This window comes from Muntiacus reevesi, chromosome 20 (assembly GCF_963930625.1).
Source record: "Muntiacus reevesi chromosome 20, mMunRee1.1, whole genome shotgun sequence".
Classification (NCBI taxonomy): domain Eukaryota; kingdom Metazoa; phylum Chordata; class Mammalia; order Artiodactyla; family Cervidae; genus Muntiacus; species Muntiacus reevesi.
In genome coordinates, this window is record NC_089268.1 from 26,347,560 (window position 1) to 26,367,094 (window position 19,535).

General features: G+C 45.3%; 2 protein-coding genes across 9 annotated transcripts in view; both read right to left on the reverse strand.

Moving 5' to 3' along the window:
• CILK1 (ciliogenesis associated kinase 1) overlaps positions 1-1,282 on the reverse strand; it is a 29,867-nt gene extending 28,585 nt beyond the window's left edge. For both annotated transcript variants that reach the window (XM_065913182.1, XM_065913181.1), the window contains exon 1: positions 1,151-1,282. In XM_065913182.1, the coding sequence (XP_065769254.1) occupies positions 1,151-1,251 (101 nt within the window). In that variant the 5' untranslated portion in view covers positions 1,252-1,282. The remainder of the gene's footprint in view (positions 1-1,150) is intronic.
• On the reverse strand, positions 1,281-19,298 carry LOC136151782 (uncharacterized). Of its 7 annotated transcripts, none has more exons than XM_065913191.1 (2): positions 18,997-19,298; positions 1,281-1,423 (listed from the first exon to the last, which is right to left on the reverse strand). In XM_065913191.1, the coding sequence occupies exon 2, from the start codon at positions 1,398-1,400 to the stop codon at positions 1,281-1,283; it is 120 nt and encodes a 39-aa protein (XP_065769263.1). In that variant the 5' UTR covers positions 1,401-1,423; positions 18,997-19,298. The 7 variants fall into 7 exon arrangements, with proteins under 7 accessions (XP_065769263.1, XP_065769262.1, XP_065769257.1 ...); XM_065913190.1 differs by lacking the exon at positions 18,997-19,298 and adding an exon at positions 18,310-18,895; XM_065913185.1 differs by lacking the exon at positions 18,997-19,298 and adding an exon at positions 18,306-18,895.
• Between the last annotated feature and the right edge of the window lie 237 nt (positions 19,299-19,535).

Consider the following 19,535-nt stretch of genomic DNA (forward strand, 5'->3'; position numbering starts at 1 on the left):
GTCCCTCACCAATGTTTCTAAATGGCTGCAGAAAACAAAAGAAAAATAGTAAATCATGACATGTGAAAGTGATCTGAAATCCAAGCTTCAGTTTCCACAAATGAAGTTTTGCTGGAACACAATCATAGCCGTTTGCTTCTATATGATCTGTGGCTGCCTTCCCACTACGACAGAAGAGCTGGGTTGTGATGGAGACTGTATGGCCTACAAAGCCCAAAATATTTACTGCTTGGCCCCTTGAAGGAAAAGTGTGCCAGCCCTGGCCCAGAGCCTGAGGAGACAGACAGAGAGCCCGGTGAGCTGGCCAGAAAGCTAAGGGTGCCCGCTTTCACAGCACTTCAACCACATCCTCTCATTTGAATCTCATGGCAGCCCCACGAGACAGATGGGATGGGAGGAAACCAAGACGCAGAGAAGTTATGACATTTCCCCAAGGTCTCATCGCTGGCTACTGAAGACCAACTCTCACCTCTCCCTCTCATTCTGACAGTCTGTCCCCGATATCATTGTTTCTCTGTTGAGTGACCAGTCCCTTTATTAATGCCCTTGGTATATTTTTAGCCCGTGCTACGTGGCAGAGGCCCAGGCACGAGAGAGACATTCCTCATGGCACCGACCTTGGAGCAGGAAGGCCGGTGATCAACCATCTTCTGTATTGAGTGCTATGGAGGAAAGGTCAGGGCATCGTGAAACTGGGCCCCAAAGCGACCTAACCTTGTCTAAGGCATCAGGGAACAGTTGTCCAGGGAAGTGGTATTAAACCAAGACCTGAAGGACCAGGGGAATTCGGACCAGTTGGAGGCATGGGGTAGCGAGTAGCATAGGAAGGCAACAGGCAGACAGGTATCCGGTGAGTTCAAGAAGCCAAAGGGCAGAGTGGCTGGGATGAAGTAGATAAGCGGTTAGTGGGAAGAGATGCGCCAAAGAAAACAGGAAGGGGCCAATTTGTAAAACTGGGGGCTTGATCCTACAATTGACAGGAAGAGGTTAAAAGCTCTTAGTTTGGGTTCTTTGAAAGCAGAGTCTGAGGCAAGGACTCGGATGCAGGGAGTTTATTGGGAAGTTAATTCCAGGAAACCAGGGCAGGGAGCAGGGAATGTGAGAACAGACAGCCGGGGTAAGAACCACGAGTATGAAGGATAAAACTCACTTTTTAATAGCAATCAGTTCCCCAGACTCGATGCTTCTTCCCAGCAGGACGGAACCATAGGTTCCATCCCCGAGTTGCTTGATGGTTGTGTATCTATTCATGGTGTGCCCGCTCAGGCCGGACACTCATCTCAGGGCCGAGGCGGATCAGTCCTGCAGCCGCAGCCGACCTCCCCAGAGTGTAACCAGATTTTTCTATGGCAGCACCAGCACACGGTATTCAATAGAACGTGACTATCTCCCAAAGACATATTTTCAAAGATGAGTCTTCTGCCTGTAGAGAACGATAAGAGACAAGGATAGATGTTAATGGACATTCTGAGTCTGGCTAAATCAGGAGCCGGTTGTAACCCCCCAGCTCATCATCAGTTATTTGTAAATAAAGTTTTATTGGCACACAGTCATGCCTACTCACTTGCATATTATTGGCAGCTGTTTTCATGCTTCACAGCCAAGTAGGTCTGACATGGACTGTATGGTCCACAAAGCCTAAGGGACGTATCATCGTGCCCTTTACAAAAAAAGGTTTGTCCACTTCTGGTCTAAATAATGCTCTTTTCTAATTTTTTGTAAAACGAGAGGGAGAATTCTTGGAAAGTGATTTCACCACTGACTCAGAAATTAATCAGCTGCAATTCGATACCTTTCTGCTGACTAACCACTGTAGGCAAACACTATATAACTACGGCCGATAGAAATTGCTGAGCTACAAAAATCCATGCTAAATTTGCTGTGTTCTGTGTAATTCAGCTACAATTAACCCTGTAAACACACAAAAGCCAAGAAATGCTTAAATTAAGATTCTCCTGATACAGAACTTAGACGTGCTTCATGAACTGTTTGTGGCTAGGCAAAGACAGTATTTTAATATTTTTATTACTAGATATTTGGAAGCTAAACAAAGAACTAGTAATTTTTTTAAGGCCTGCATGCAAGGTGTGTCTCTTAAAGTCATTCACTTGTGTTTTTTAGATAAGTCATTGATTTTTTCATTTATAAAACTGTCATTCAGTCTGCCTATAATAAAGAAAATGTAGTACATAACTTAAGTGATTGCAATGCCTTTAGGCAAACATTAATAAAATGTAAATACTTTAAATAAGAACACTAAAGGCATTAAAAATACATCTGTCAAACTAATAATCTGAAAATTCAAAAGATCAGAAAAGAACGGTTAGAAGTACATGACATTCTGCAACTAAATCCAGACAATACAACTTCTCCTTCCAAAAGAATTCCAATCAATAAATGTAGAAGGAAAGAGAGAATTAAGAAATTCACTATTAGGAAAACTTTACAATTTGTTACAGACAAGATTCACGGATGGATGCAAATATTGGTTGATGAACGTTTGGGGAGAAACAGGGGACATAAAGTCAAGTGAAATAAGTCCGAGAAAGATAAAAACTGTATGATGTCACTTATAAATCAGGAAAAAGGTGTCTAGGTATTCTATGTACTGTTCTGGCAACTCTGTAGTATGTTTGAATTATTATAGACTAAAAGTTGAAAAAATTCTCAAAATGGTAGAGGAAATAAATCTTTAAAAAGATAATATGTTATCTTAAGCATTTTTTCAGCCTAAAATATTTTAATGTAGATTTACTTAATAAAGCCTAATATGAACTTGTTCATAAGACAGAACACATCATACATCATGGCTTCTCCACTTCACGATTAGTGCATTATGGACTATTTTGGATTCAAGCTGTGTCTCAACATAGAAACAGCATTTGGGCCACAACATTAGCAATTTGGGGCTCTGTGTTTTTCCTTCTTGTTTATGTTTATCTCCATCTATTTTTTATATGGGGTTTCCCAGGTGGCTCAGGGGTAAAGAATCTGCCTGTCAATGCAGGAGACGCATGAGACTCTAGTTCAATCCCTGGGTTGGGAAGATCCCCTGGAGAAGGAAATGGCAACCCATTCCAGTATTCTTGCCTGGAGAATCCCATGGACAGAGAAGACTGGCAGGCTACAGTCCAGGGGGTCACAAAGAGTCAGATACGATTTAGAGACCAGACAACATTTTTGATATGACAATATGGTTTTTGCATGACTCATAATTTCATTTTCCAAGTTAAAACTCCCAAACCATTGTTGTATGTCATTTTCCTTAAAAAAAAACAAACACTGGAACTTTGATTTGTCAAAAATCAGCTAACCAATAAATTACATGCTTTATTTTTTTTTAAAGTAGACTTTCACCTAGAGACAATGGGAAGTCAATTTTTTTTAACAAGAAAATAACATGATCAGATTTGCATTTTGTAATCCAGTTAGTTAGAATATTCTTCTTAATGTCCAACTTAAACCTGACTATTCTAATTTCCTCATGCTGCATCTTTTGCGGACATAAAAAAACTATCTCGTGAAAATGTGCATGTTCATCCAATTAGTAATCAGACGTGTGCCTCTCAGTCTCCTCTTGCTGTAATTACACAACCTTTCCCCTCATAGGACAGATTTTTCCACTCCTTTAATTATCTTTGGCATTCTTCTCTGAATCCTCACACATTTTTCCATCTCCTTGATGAATTATGGTTACCAAAATTTAACAAGGATCTACATTCCAGTAGCATGTGGGCTTTCCCCCTTTTTTGGGGGGGGACAATAAGCATTATACTATAATAATAATAATTCATATCTATTAATTATTAATCATTAAAGCCTTTCTTTGATAGTTACTTCCTCATCAACTAAAATTGTATAAATGGGAAAATGTTTTCCTAGATTACCACTGAGAAAGCTCTCTTGAAAAAATTAAGAGCTTTATCAGAATCATGTTAGAATGGGTCATTCATTCAGTACACAGTCACCCTATGATTCCTCCTTGCTACCATCAGTCACATTATCATAGAACAAAACTCAATTAATCTGGCAAGATTTGACCCTCAACACACCATCGCAGTTGCTTTTTAATTTTATTTCGAGTAATCACATACTGCTGTAAAACGGATCCGACTAGTCTCTTCGGGCACTGCAGTCAGGTTGACAGTGTCTAATTTCATTCATACCAAGATGCCAAGCACTATGCAAGGCTTTTGGGGTACATTATGGATAAGGGAACGGTCCTTCCTTTAAATGACTCACAACTGTCACGTACATCGAAGTTGCAGGAAACACTATGAGCCCACGGGGTAGAGAGCAATTCTTGGGAGGAAGGAGAGATCTGACAACCCTTCAGAGCAAAAGCAGTATTGAGGTTTGAAGAACAAGCGAAGTTTTATTATACAGAAAAGGGAGAGAAAGGAATTACAGATGGAAAAAAACTCTGCCAAAGGTTGGTGGGCATAAGAGCTTGGTATGCTCACAAGGGGGCAAACACCTATTCATTCCTACACTGTGTAAACTGTAGAATCACTTGGGAAATTTTTAACAGATAATGATGCCCAAGTCCCACTTCTAAGAGAAGGTCAAGAGTAGGGGCTGAGTTCTGGTCGTTTAGAAAGCCCTCCAGGGGATTCCAATGTGCAACCCAACTGTGAAGTACAAAGCTAGGGCATAAAAGCCACGGAGGGCAGTAAGGAAATGCAGACTATGGCGAGAAACTTTGAGTGGGGTCTAGTTGTGAAAAGGTGTATTTGTCATGCAGGAATTTGGTCTTTACCCTGCCACATGGGAACTCTCTGGGGTTTTTAAGCAGGGAAATCACATGAGGAAGATCCCTCTTGACTATTCACACTGATGTCAGAATAGAGAACTTGAGGCAGACAGACAAGTTTGAGAATACTGCAACAGTTAGGTGAACTAGGTGGAAGGTCTGAACAAAGGTTCTGGACAGTATGAATGTTAGAGCAGGAGACACTATGGGATCTATTTTCTATGGTGTTGAATTTGAGGTGTGTACAAAACCTCTCATTGGAGATGCTCTAAGGCTGTTGTATTTTTTCTCCCTAAAGATAGTGCATTGTTAGAGTTCTTATTAGAAGGAGAGCATTCAGACAAGGCTAATATATTGCACAACTCTGGGGTAACATAGAGTACTACATGAATGGTGTCCACTGGAGTTTTGCAACATGGCAGCTATGGGTCCAGAAGAAGGGATGCGTGAGAGTCTCAACCTACACCTGAATTACTGCTCAACTCTGGGTGACAGACTTCAAGAGAGATATTAAGGACCTACTAACGGGCTAAATGAAAGCATAAGAAGAGTAGCTGAAACAACACAGAATGCAGGAAGAAAAGGAGACGCAGGAAGCTGTGTTGATTATTTCAAGTGTACAGAGGGATACTGGAAAGAAGGATGAGTTACATTATATATGAATCCAGAGGACAGAACCATGACAGCTATCTGAGTTTTCTATGCTCTAGTAAATTATTTCCTATACTAAAAAAAAAGAAGATGAAGAAGTGGCATTATTCAAATTAACATTAGACAAAAAGTAGCATTCAACCAGTCAATTCTGAACATAACCTAGCAGGAAGTGGTTAATGAGATTTGAGATCAGTATCATTCAGCTGATCATCATTTTTGTGGTGGCCTGAATGTAATGACTCACGTTATGCTCTGAAAGGAAATGACAAAAACTCACTGCCACTCTGGGAAAGCAACAGGGTGATGGACAACACGCTAGGAGAAAGAAGGGCTGTGTGAGATGCCAATGCCCAACAGCCTTGTTCCGCTTGCTGCTCAGTTTATAGAGCTCTGATTTTATTCAGGGTTCAATATAATCAGGGATGGCAGCCACCTACTACAGCCTCAGGGCATGAAGTAGGATCAGTCAAAGCCAAGCCAAGCAATTCTACCTCCTACTGAATACTATTTAGGAGTGGGACGATAGTCTGACTTATGAATCGGGAAAGAAAGTGAGCCAGCGAGGGAAGAGAAAGTCTTCTGAGGGGGAATCTACTCCCTGATAGACATAGTTGGGGCTTCCCTGGCGGCTCAGTGGTAAAGAATCTGTTTGTAATGCAGGAGACCTGGGTTTGATCCCTGGGTCAGGAAGATCCCCTGGAGGAGGGCATGGCAACCCACTCCAGTATTCTTGCCTGGAGAATCCCATGGACAGAGGAGCCTGGTGGGCTACAGTCCATGGGGTCACACAGAGTCCGACATGACTGAAGTGACAAACAGCAGCAGCAGAGACAGCTGACCAAGAGGTTGCCCTGTGTTTTCACCTTGAACATGGTTGTATAAAGCTGTGATATTTAGAGCTGAGACAGTCTTCTGGTGATGATGAGATGTCGGCTCTCAAGATGAGAATCCCAGCTGTTAAGGATGGATGCAAAGAAAGAAGCTGAGTCTTCGATGACATCACTGGGCTGCTGCATGATCCCTGAAAATACCTGCTTTAGATTTCTTGCTCTATGACCTAGTCAAAAGTCCGGGTGCTGAAGCCACCATCAGGTATTCTACCAAGGACAGATGAGAGCACTCCCATGGGACATGTACAGAGACCAGGGCACGGCAGTTGGGGTAAGTTCCTGGCGGGGCGGAGACCACCACAGTGCTTCAGCGGCACAAGGAAGAAGTCACCATGTGGACCACTGGCCAGGAATCTCAAGGAAGGCTTAGGGCCACTGATTTCTAAATAACGGCTAAGTTCTCTTGTCAAGGACATGTCACTTACTGATCCATGCACCACTGACAAAAACCAATTTTTAAAAATTTTTCTTACCAATGATGTTAGTTTCCCACAGCTGCTGTTTGCAAATTACCATAAACTTGGTGACTTAAAACAACGGAAATGTATTCTTTCATGTTTCTGGAGGCCAAAGCCTGCAACCAGGATCACTGGACTGAGGTCAAGGTACTGGTACTTTCTCTAGAGGCTCAAGGAGGAGTTCATTCTTTGTCTCTTCCGGCAGCTGGTGGCTGCTGGTGTTCCTCGGCTCACGGCCACATCACCCCAATCCCTGCCTCTGTGGCTGCACTGCCTTCTCTCTCTCTGTCAAATCTCCCTCTGCTTCTCTCTTACGAAGACTAGTGTTTGCATTTAGGGCTCACTCAGATAGGGCTCCCTCGGTGGCTCAGTGGTAACGAATCTCCCTGCCAATGCAGGAGACACAGGAGAGGCAGGTTCGATCCCTGGGTCAGGAAGGTCCCCTGGAGGAGGGCTTGGCAACCCACTCCACAGTGTTTTTGCCTGGAGAATCCCATAGTCAGAGGAGCCTGGCGGGCTACAGTCCATAGGGTCGCAAAGAGTCGGACATGACTGAAGCGCCTGAGCACACACACATACCCACTCAGACAACCGAGGTTTATCTCCCCATCTCAAATAATTTAATCACATCCACAAACAAGCCAAAAGGTGGAAATAATAATTCTAAAACTTACTATGTACACAGTAGCATGATAAGTGCTTTGTATATATTAATCTATTCAGTCTTCTCAACGGTGCCAGGTAGGTACTATTATTATTACCCTATTTTACAGATAAGGAACCGGAGACACAGCTACTTATTCAAGGTTATGCAACTAATCAGCGATGGCACTGAGACAGGAACCCGGGCCGACTGCATCAAACTCAAGGGCGCGATTGCAAAAGATCCAAAGGTCATGAAATCTTTTGAGGATCTGAAAACGAGAGGAATTAAAAGGAGTACTTTGTAGCTCAAAGTTCAAATACAGAAACCACTGATGTGGCCATGCTCCAGTTGGCCTCATTCTACAATCCAGCTTCGGTGGACCCAGCGGGGACCTTGCCAGCACCCACTGCCTACAGTGGAGGCGACTGACTGTGGACAAAGAGGGACCGAGTCCCAGTTTCCACTTGGCTCAGACCCCCTGTGCCTCAGAGCATCTCTCGGTCCTCGGGTTAATTTCCGTGAAGTTAGGAAGAGAGACTTAATGAAGTGAGGCTGTTTCCTGCTCTAATGCTCTGTGGTTCTATGACTCTCTGGGTCAGGAATCAAGCTAGCACTTGGCTAGGGGGGAAAAATAAAGGATCGACATTTCCACCTTTCCAATCACATGCACAAAAGCTAGCGAAGGGCAGATGGTTCCCCAGAGGGACCCCATGTGCTCCCATCCAGAGCAGGACAAGAGTCCCACTGCCTCAGCCAGACCCCAAAGCTCCGAGTCTACCCCTTCTCCCCCTCCGAGTCCTGAGACTCCTGTCATATGCTACAACATGAATGAAATTTGAGATGTTTGTGCTCAGTGTAACTCAGCCGTGTCTGACTCTTTGAAACCCCATGGACGGTAGCCTGCCAGGCTCCTCTGTCCATGGGATTCTCTAGGCAAAAATACTGCAGTGGGTTGCCATTTCCTCCTCCAGAGGATCTTCCCGACCCAGGGGTCAAACCCACGTCTACTGCGTCTTCCACATTGCAGGTGGACTGTTTACATCACTTCCTCAGGGCGTCCTGTCCCAGCCCACACAGACACAGCCAACAGCTCTCCCCATGAGAGGTCACAGCGCCCTGTCCCCCACCTCCTCGGGGGTCAGTGACACACAACCCCACCCCAGACACTCCCATACTTCCTTCATCTGTGTTCTCACCCCTCCTGATTTGCTTTCACCAGCAGGTTCTCATGGTTTAAATGGTCAGAATATGAATTTCAGTTGTTGCTAGGTATGTCTTATACCACCCTTGGTAAGTACCTCCAAACACAATGCTTCTATTTCTTCATGTGCAAAGTCATGGCAACCAGAGGGTCTGCCCTGAGCAGAAATGTTCTGAAGTTCTGAAAGGAAGAATAGTAAATACTGCAGAAAGATTAAAGCAGGCAGGCTGCCTGAGACCTCCCACCACAGTGCTGGAATTACTGGGTCACAGAGAATCGCAGCAAAGCCCCTGCAGGGTAGTCAGATCAGGCCTATGGCCTCTGGGCTAGGCTGTACCCAACTCACAGAGTGATACAGCTATATTTCGATTTCAAAGGGTTCCAGTCCAACTTTGAAATGAATGCTATGGATTTGGGGGCTAGGTGACTTTGGGGAAACCTTCCTGTAGTCTGTCCCAATTGCCCCTCACTCCTGGTTCCGTCCTCAGAGGGACACTCCATCTGCTCATGGCCAGCAGTGCAAGCCGGGTGCCCTGCTCATCCCCAGCCTGGGAAACCGTCTGGACACAGGGTGGTCCACTCTTTATTTTTGAAAGCTTGAGAGCCACTGAGTAAATGACACAATTACTCATTTTTTAAAGATAGGAGGCAGCACATTGTTTGCAAAAGTGGGCATCTCTGGAAATTGCGGTTTACCAGCCCCTCTTCCCCCATTCAGACTTGCATGCTTTTCTCTCTGAGCCTTGATTGTTTTCCACCAAAAGGATGCTACTGCTTTCACCTGTCCTCATAGGAAAACTGGATCATGTGCAAAATAAAATAACTCAAGGGCCCTTCTCCTGGTAACTCTGAGTTCCATTTTAGCTCAAGTGACATGAAGTCTAGGTTCACACGTGTCCTAACTTTACAAGAGTAAAGTTAATACTGTTACACTTCTTTTAAAAGGGTACTAAAAGTAGTACATCTATTTCTTTTCCTTTTTTTTCCTGGGACCTAATTCTGCTCCCCATATATATTTCAGCAAAAATGTCCTTTGAGTATTTTGCCTCTTAGATTAGTGCTTTTTTCTGCATGGGGGGCAGCAGCTACAAGGCCAATTGTGGGTCTTGCTGTGCCATTCCTGTGCCAAGGAGCATATCAGAGATGCTTCTGGCTACTGTCTTGGGTCTCTCTGGTGACTCAGGGGTAAAGAATGCACCTACAATGCAGGAGATGCGGGTTCGATCTCTGGGTTGGGAAGATCCCCTGGAGAAGGAAATGGGAACCTGCTCCAGTATCCTTGCCTGGAAAATCCCATGGATGGAGAAGCTTTGTGGGCTACAGTCCATGAGGTCGCAAAAGTCAGACACGACTGAGCGACTGATCATGCTCGCACTGCCTTTAACTGGAAGGATGGAAGAAGAAAGCCATTACCTGGGTTGCCCTCTGCTATTCCACAGAGGCTGTTTTATACCCTGACCTCCCTCTCCTCCTTCAACCTGAGCTCCTGAGAAAAGAACTCACACACCAGGTCTTGGGTCCCAGGAGAAAGGTCTAGAACCTTCTATTACTTCTCCTGCAAAGGGCCAGATGCCTTGATCCCAAAGGAAAGTCTTCCACTGCTTGTAGATTATTTCTAAACTAGGACCCACAGAAGCTCCAATACTTTGGCCACCTGATGCAAAGAGCCGACTCATTAGAAAAGACCCTGATGCTGGGAAAGATTGAAGGCAAAGGGAGAAGAGGGCGAGAGAGGATGAGATGGTTGGATGGCATCACCTACTCAATGGATGTGAATCTAAGCAAACTCTGGAAGACAGTGAAGGAAAGAGGAGCCTGGTGTGATGCAGTCCATAGGATTACAAAGAGTCGGACATGACTTAGCAACTGAACCACAACAGGAACCTTCATTCTACGTAGTTTGTGGGCTGTGAAGAACCAAAGAGAAAGGAAATATTGAAGACCCAGAGGAAGAATAACTTGCCCCTGACTAATGGGAAATTGTGTATGAGCCCGGATGACAGTCTCTCAGCTTCATGAAGGAGGTGGTCATGGTCTGGGCCCCAGCTGCTCACCTGTTGACCACCCTCTGTTCTACGGGTGGGCTAGAGAGATTGAGGTGAAGATGAGGGAGTCATAACATGTCTCATATTCAAGCGCTACTCAAATATCACAGCACGTTTAAATCACAGCAGAGCTCATGAAACATTAAGATGCTTCACAATCATGCATGATAACAAAACAAATCAATGACACATGTTAAGGAAGACAATGCTTAACATAAAAATAAAACAGAGCAGTGGTCAGCAAATGTTTTCTGTGAAGGGCCGGTAAACACGTTAGGCTGTGAGGGTGACATGTCTCTGTCACCACTACTTAAGTCCTCTGCTGTAGCACAAAAGCCATCACAGATGGCACGTGAATCAGTGGGCATGGCCGCATCCAGTACAAGTCTGTTTTCAAAAACAGGCGGCAGGCAGGACATGCAGGGCATGGTCTGTGGACCCTTTAAAACACAGGGAAACCCTGCAAGGAGGCAGAAGCACTTGAGCCTTTTCTGCATAACCCACATTTACCCCTGAGTCACAGGGTTACATATACAGACTGCGTGTATCTTGGGAATATAAGCTCCCTGAGGGCAGAGGTTTTGTTCCGTTCACAACTGTATTCCCAGCATCCAGATAGATACCTGGCATCCAGTTGGCCTGAACAGGTGCTCATAACAAAGATGTGTTGAATGAATTAATGAATGAATGAGTAACTTACAGGTTTGTAAAGAGACACTTTGACTGTTGTCAATTTGGTGGCACTAGAGGCTTCCCTGGTGGCTCAGACAGTAAAGAATCTGCCTACAATGTGGGAGACCTGGTTCGATCCCTGGGTTGAGAAGATCCCCTGGAGGAGGGCATGGCAACCCACTCCAGTATTCTTGCCTGGAGAATCCCCATGAACAGAGGAGACTGGAGGGCTACAGTCCATGGGGTCGCAAAGAGTCAGGGACAACGAGTGATCACGCACAGGTCACAGTGGTAAAGAACCCTCCAGCCCCTGCAAGAGACGTAAGAGAGGCAGGTTCAATCCCTGGGTCAGGAAGATTCCCCTGGAGGAGGAAATGGCAACCCACTCCAGTATTCTTGCCTGGAGTCCTATGGGCAGAGAGAGCCTGGCAGGCTATAGTCCATAAGAGTCTTGAGAGTTGGATCTCAAAGAGTTGGACACAACTGAAGAGACAACACAATTTTCCTATACCATCAACCCCACTTCTACCGCCATCCCTCATATATAATTTGCAAAACTGAACAGCTCTATAGATACCATAATTCATAAAAATTATGAATCCTTCTCAAAAGTTTCACAACAATTTAGGAAAACATGTACTTTTTAACAGCCAAGGTAATATGTAGGTATATATGGCTTACTTTTTCCTCACTCACTTTTGTGAGTTAAATCAATCAATAAATTCACTTGCAAAGCACAGGGTTTCCAGGAGGACACTTGGACACTGTTTCCATAGGTGATTAAAGATATAACAAATGCTCCCACTTCCCCTTTTATAAAAAGTATAGGAAGGCTACTAACCCTGAAATGACATACAAAAAAAGTGACAGCTCTCCAAAGATGTACTTTTTTCAAACTCTGAGTTGGCTTCACAAGGCAGCGCTCCCAGGATCTAAAGCCAGCTGCACACGTGAGTTCAAACCCAGGCACTCTTTCTATGAAGGTTTCAACTTTCAAAGTACAGCGAGCCAGGTACTTAATGTGCAAGGATGCTTGTTTCCTTGGAAGGAATCAAGAAAGGAAGCGCTCTGCTTGGATTATTTCCCTTGGATTCTAGTGAGCAGCAGAATTTTCCTAGCATCGGACAGCACCTCACGAGGAGCAGAGACAGTGAGTGTGAATTTTACATCAGCCTTGGTTACCACCTCGAGAGGATCCTTTGCTGTGTCTTCTACTTCTAGGCTACTGGTAGAGGTGTTTCTGATTTCTACCTGCCATAACACCTAGCATTTCAATGCAATTTGCCCCTGAAAGTGATTTGCTTCAGTAAATTCTTTTCACCAGGTAATTCTCTCAAACACTCTGTACACATAAAGATGTTAAAACTGTTTCAAGGTAAGCACAGTCAGTCTAGGACCCAGTTACACTGTAAATATGTGTGTAAGTCACCGGCACACATCTCTATTTGTACATTTTCCCAGTCACCCACAGAAACCACAAACACTGAGGTCCACAGATGGGAGGTTTCTGGTGCTCTAGTTACAGGCCTTTCTCAGAAGGCCACGGTCATCCAAGAGAGCTGATGAAACAATTTATGGTTAAGTAAGACACTATTCACAGGCTGACAGATCAAGATGCACAGAAAGGTCACTGTGCCCAGAATTCTGCCCAGAAACCGCTAGGCAACTCGTCCTTCCATAAATACACACACTCACACATACCCCCACGATCAGAAAGACAGAAGTGCTATGTACAACTCCAACTCAGCAAGATCCTGCAAAATGAAATGGAGGAGCTTGCTGCAAAGAAGCAGTGAAAAGGAAGAAAAAAATTTAAAGGCGTCCTTGTTCCTGGCAAGTTTCACATGGAAAGGCAGCAGCAGATCCCAGAAGCAGAGCTGTAGCCAGGAATAACCCAAGCTCAAGCCATTTTAAGTAAGGGCAGGATAACACTTACTAAGGATTCTACATGGTTGCCAGCCTCTAGGCCTCCAAGCCGAGCCGTGACTTGACTCCAAGTCAGCCGACACACATCTACCAAATATCTGCTACATGTTCGGGGCTCTTCGAGTCACTGTGGAGGGATGAGCAGATTTTTGTCAGGTGTGTTCCAGGTGCTGTTCAGGTACCTAGACCATCTCCACACTGCAGCCAGATGGGGAGGCACCTCCCCTATCTTACATACGATGACTGGCTTCCCAGGTGGCTCAGTGATAAAGAATCTGCCTGCCAAGGCAGGAGACCCAGGTTTGATCCCTGCGTCCAGAAGATCCCCTGGAGGAGGAAATGGCAACCCGCTCCTGTATTCTTGCCAGGAAAATCCCAGGGATAGGGGAGCCTGGAGGGCTACAGCCCATGAAGTTGCAAAGAGTCCAACAGGACTTGGCGATTGAGCATGAACACGCAACCTGATGATGCTTGAAGAATCCATAAGGCCACATAAGTAGAGAGGATGAGCCCCAACCTCAATTCTGCTTTAGTTCAAAGACCACATTACCATGCAGAAAAATACCACTCCAACCCTAAAGAGGCTTAAAATAACCTAAATCAATTAGAGATCAATACAGTGAAAATAACGAAGGCCTAACAAACAAGTATCTGCAAACTTGCTAGAGAAATGAACAGAGAAGATGTTATAAAAGAAGTGAGGACTTAGGTTCTTTCCCCGAAGAAGGCTAAGATTTGCACAGGAGAGAGGGGAGAAGTGTGGAGGTTTCTAGGTCAGTGATCTGAGCAGGAGCCATCCCGGCCCCCTTTAGAACAGGCCAGCAAAAAGACTACACCCACAGAGTGCCAAGATGTATGCTGACCTGAAATCAGACTTAGATGGGAGGGGTGAGGCCTGGTTATGAAAGGCTTCAAAAAATCAGGCACATTATTTTAGACTTGGGATAGTTGAGAAGAGAAGAGAACTCGAGGGTTGCAAGGCAAGGAGAGACATGAGGAAGTGATAGTTTTAAGAGACTAGATGGACAAGAAGCTGAAGAGACCAGAAAGGGGGTGGTGTGTCTCATTCATTCATTCACTCATTTATCCATCCACCCATCTATCCATCCACTCACTCAGCAAACATTTAATGAGGATTTACTAAGAGCCAGGCTTCCCTTGTGGCTCAGCTGGTAAAGAACCCACATGCAATGTGGGAGACCTGGCTTTGATCCCTGCTTTGGGAAGATCCTGAGGAGAAGGGAAAGGCTACCCACTCCAGTATTCTGGCCTGGAGAATTCCATGGACTGTATAGTGACTCTCACTTTTACTTTACTGAGCCAGCTTGGGAGGCTGCCCCCCTCTGCTGGGGAGGAAGGGTGAGGCTCTGGATTAGAATATGGAGGAAGGGTTCTACACAAACCACAGGTCAAAGGTCTTGATGACTCATTGATAGAAAGGATGAAGGAAATGAAGGAAACGATGGCTCAAGATAATTCCAAAGGTACAAAACTGACAGAATTTCCACCATTACTAGGAACCTCAAAAGCAATGAGAAGAAAACAATAAAAATAGAAAAAAGAGCTTTGATGATGTGAAACAGTCAACAAATAAAACCCCCAAAGGCTGGTTCTTTTAGCTTCTTTATACACAATCTATATAAGAAGTCTCAGTGAGAAAAACCATTTCTCAGTGACTAAATGTTGAGTTCCCTTGGCTAGGACAGACCTCTGCCCACTCAGACAGGCTCCATCAACCCTCCAACACATCCTTCCATCATCTGAAACTAAACTGGTCTCACTTAGAAATGTGGCTGCCCATTCCTGCCCTGCCACTAGTTTTAACTTTGGAGAAGGGGACAAGGCAAAATGGACAGGCAGGGTCACTACAGTGAGGGCTGGACCTTAGGGCAAGCAGTGGTATATTATTTTAAATAAAGAGTCCCAACACGGCTCTTATTTCTACACCCACAATTACTTGTTCTCAAACAGATAGGAAGGCCAAATTCTTTACCAAATTGCAGTGCTTTGTTCGGAAACTATTTCAAATGTGCATATTTATGAATACATTAACTTCTAGCACAGCTAACATATGGTTGAGGCACAAATTCTTCTTAATAATTTATATGTTAACTACACAAATTTAAAACTCGGTTTAATTTTATATTCGGCAATAGTACAATTCACTTTGGAGGCACATCCTGAAAACCCACTCACTGGAAAATGTGAGAAGTGAAAACTATAGCTATCAAACTGTACAAAAAGTGCTCCAGGCTAAAATAAAAAACACAGTGCCAATACCTTAGAGAAATCAAGCCCTGGATGCAAAATTCAGGGTGATTTTTTCTCTCTATAATCCAGCTTCAGCAAGAGCAGTTCTTTACTTAGTTATAAGTGGAAACGAATACTCTTTTCAGAAAAATAGGCATTCACCTACTTTTATATTTAAAAGTAAAAGCCCTCAATGCTACTGTCAAACTTTAAAAGGTGCATTACAAAAGAAACGGCGGTTCTGAAAAATCCTCCCAACATCTCTCTCATAACATCTACTCAGATTAGTAAGAAAGAAAGCAGAGCAGAAAGAAACCCAGTGAAAAATGGTTGCACAGAAATGTGTGAAGATTTGCTCAGACCCCTTGCGGGACAGCCAAAGGCCTAGTCGGGTAAATTCCAAAAGCAGGTCCCTCCACCTTCTACGAAAGGGGCTTCAAATCCGGCCGGGATCTTTCCCCCCGCTTTAACGCTAAAAGGTAAACACCCAGCAAAATCTTCCCGACTCGGAGGAAATGGGAGTTTCCTGCCAAGAAGGAGAGACCCACAGGACCGCGGAGAGACTACAACCCGAGAGCCTCCCTCTCGCCCTCCATTCCCTCGTGGGGCCACCGCAGGGGGCGGGGGGCCCCTCGCAGCTCTGGTCCATCACCCCCAGTGACAGGTCACCCGGCGGAAGCCCCTCATCCCCGACCCCACTTACCGGCGCCGCGACACAGGCGAGGGCCCGCCCCTGCGGGGAGCGCGGTTCCTCGGAGGGCGGGCGCGGGGCCGGCCCGGGAGCTGGAGCAGGAGCAGGGCGACCCCCGCTAGGACGGGCCGAGGGGTCCGCGCAAGGACGCCCGGGGGCGCCGGCGAGGGGCGCGGGCCGCCCGGCGCATGGTGAGCAGCGGGGACCCGGCCGCTCTCCAGCCTCCGGCAGGAAAACAAACAAAAGGCTGAGAGGCTTGTGGTGGGGACGACCGGCCGCTTTCCCTGGGAAAAGTTACCCTGCAGCTCCCCTCGCTGGCCCCGCGCGTCCTTGCACCGCGGCCGGACCGCTTGGGGCGCCCAGCCGCGCGCTCCGCTCTCCACCCCAGCCCGCGGCAGCCCAGGGGCCCTGCGTCCCGCCTACCGCCGAGGAGCCCTCCAGCTCCACGCGGCCGCCTAGGGCATCAGGATGGAGAGATGCAGGCCGAGGATGCACGTTCGGAAGACATGCCATTACAGGTGATCATGGTGGACACGCTTTCCTGGCTTTAAAAAACGTATCTGTAATGCCACCGAAAAGTGGTTTAATATGGCAAATTGCATCATATTTATTTTACCGTAATAAAAAATATTTAAAATAAAAACCAGACTGCGTGTTAGCATCCATTGGGACTTCAAGAGTTTTTATGTTTTGAGCAACTTTAGTTTGGAAAACTGGATTGTTACTCAGGTGGAGAATACACTAGGTAACTACAGATTGGTCTCGGGGTGTAACTAGTTATTTGAAATTTAACACTTCTTAAACGCGGTCCCTTGTGTCGTTAGTTATATTGCAAAGGTAAATCATCCCTATGAGGACTGGCTCTGAACTACTTTGAGAAAAGAAATTGCTTCGAGGTCCTCGATTTAAATTCACATAATTGCCCCCAAGCTAAGGGTTCTCACACTTTAGCTGGAGACATCAGAATCACCCCCAAGAGCTTGTGAAAACAGATTGCTGGGCCCTCTCCCCAGAATTCTGGTGCTGATACTACTGGTCAGGAGAAACACACTGCCCTAAGCAACACAATTTAAATTAATAAAGCAGTAATCCTTTCTCTGAGTTTAGATCTCCCAGCTCATATCAGTTTTTCTCACTGTCTTTGTTTCTGAATTCTGAGAAGTGAAAAAATTATTTCCAAAAAGAATCTATGCAGAAGGACTGAATCCCTCTTTTCTCTTGCTTCTGTTGAAGAAACAAGATACAAGACTGCTAAGCTTCCTTAGACTTCCTGTCTCAAATGGGAAAGGGTCATCTATCCACTTGGCAATTGTATAACATTTATCTACATTCACGTTTACCCACATAACACCCAAACCATATGGCAAATGAGAATTGAAAGTCATTATCAACGAAAAGATATGGAGACAGGAGGCAGCCTAACAAATCATATAACCACCTCTATGAAAAGTGATTTTTGAAGTATTTAAAATGATCAGTTTTAGTCAAACTCAGTTGATCAAGCAATAGGCAAATGGACTGTCCTGATCTACCTTTAACAAGGGTACACTGGGCTAGTAAGTGGCTTAGGTCAGTAGTCCTAGCCTAGGGAAAATTATAACCATGTATTACATAATATGATGAAATAATACAGCCCTGTAAAAAGGTCCAGTGGATAGAGTGAATACTTTTCTAAAATTGAAAAATTTAGATAACATAACAGCATTTTAATAAAGTAGATGCTCAATTTATTGTTACAAATACTAATTATTGTTTTATTAAACTTTATTATTTACTAGAATAGAATAATAGATATAATCTGTTATGAGCATTCAACCAGTTTAATGAAATAGACTAGTTCTGAAAATATTTCAATATTCAGTCCTCATTTGCAAAACCGATCTTTTGTATTCATGAATCAAATACAGCATTTCCTTCTACTTCTAGACTACATCTAGTCTTTCTCCCGTTTTAATTTCAAAATATGATTTACAAGACGTCATTGGGAGGAAAATCATCATTAAAAGACCTAAGCCCTAGAGTCTCCTTTAAAAACTAAAAACTGGTAAACTTTTAGTCTCCTTTAAATAAGAATATACTTTTTACAGGTAGCTGACTTAGGAGGCAAATGAAAACATACCCACCAGAACGATGGATCCTAACATTAAAAGATAGTAGTTGTGGCTTCCATAATGTAGCTCACCATTCTGCACCCCTCCCTTTCTTTTTTTCTGCCTCTGTTTTTCTGCAGAAAAATGTACTGCATTACTAAGATCTAAATAAACAGAATAAAATAACGGATAAGAGATTTAAACTCTTGTGAATTCGTGGAATCACGAGTAGGGCTTGGAAACCTGGTGACTATTAGTACCCCACACCTAGTAGAAATCTCAGAAACTCCATAAATGTTTGCTGAAAGAAGGTAAGAAGCTCCAAGGCTAGGTTTACACATAGCATGCCAAAGTCAGTATTTAAAACAAAGTCAAGTGTGGAAAAGTAATATACCGCCAGCCAAACCCGAATGCCGTCTGCGGAAGTGAAATCAGGTGTTTGGGCTTTAAGAGGCGGGGCCAGAACAGCGTGCGAGTACCGGCGCTCTACGTGGAATGGCTGACTACAAATCCCACTGTGCCGCGGGAGCCGTCGCCGCGAACTATCGGGGCCGGAGAGCCCCAACGTCCTCCTTGCGTTGCATGATGGGGTTTGCAGTGCGACGTGCGTTGCGGGGAATGGGGGGCTAAGTTTTCTCTCGGGCTTTTCTCCTGAGCGCCTCTTTTTCTCAACCTCCAGAACCGTGTTTTTGAGAAGCTTAGTAATTATGACGGACTTACGATAGTGGAATTCCACTGTTTGCGGTCCTGGGTTGGGATTCTAGCCACTGTCGCCGAGAACCGTGTAGCGACCACCCCGAGCACCCAATTCGATGCCTTAGGACCGCTTGCCTGAGGGTCTTAACTCTAAGTTTGAGTTAACGGCTGTTCAAGTTTGCATAAGTTCACTGAGCCGAACACTAGGTCGAGTTTGACTTTCGGACACCCGATGTCCCTCCTGGGCTGTGCCTCGTGCGCAAACCAAGCGAATGTCCCTCGGCTATCCACCGGGCAGCGAGGGGGCCGCGGAGCCGGGCGACGGCGGCTCGGCAGTGCGCATGCTCGCCGCGCCGGCGCAGGTTTCCGCGGCAGACGAGCAGCTCCGCTGCGGCGTCCGGGGTTTCCAGCAGGGCCGGCGCTCCCGTTCGCGCAGAGTCCTTGGCCTCGGCGGGCACTCGGCGTCCCTGCGCTCCGCGAGTCCCCGGCCGCCGCCCCAGCGCGCCGCGATCTGGCCCTCTGCCCCGCGAAGATGGCTGCCGTACGCCGGGCCCGCAGTTACT

Bases quoted from the DNA above. Each gene is read 5' to 3' on its own strand.
- LOC136151782 (XM_065913185.1), bottom strand. From the start codon at position 18,330: ATGTTAGGATCCATCGTTCTGGTGG. The intron at 1,424-18,305 runs GTATGTTTTCAT...CGTTCTCTACAG, and splicing joins AGGATCCATCGTTCTGGTGG to GCAGAAGACTCATCTTTGAA.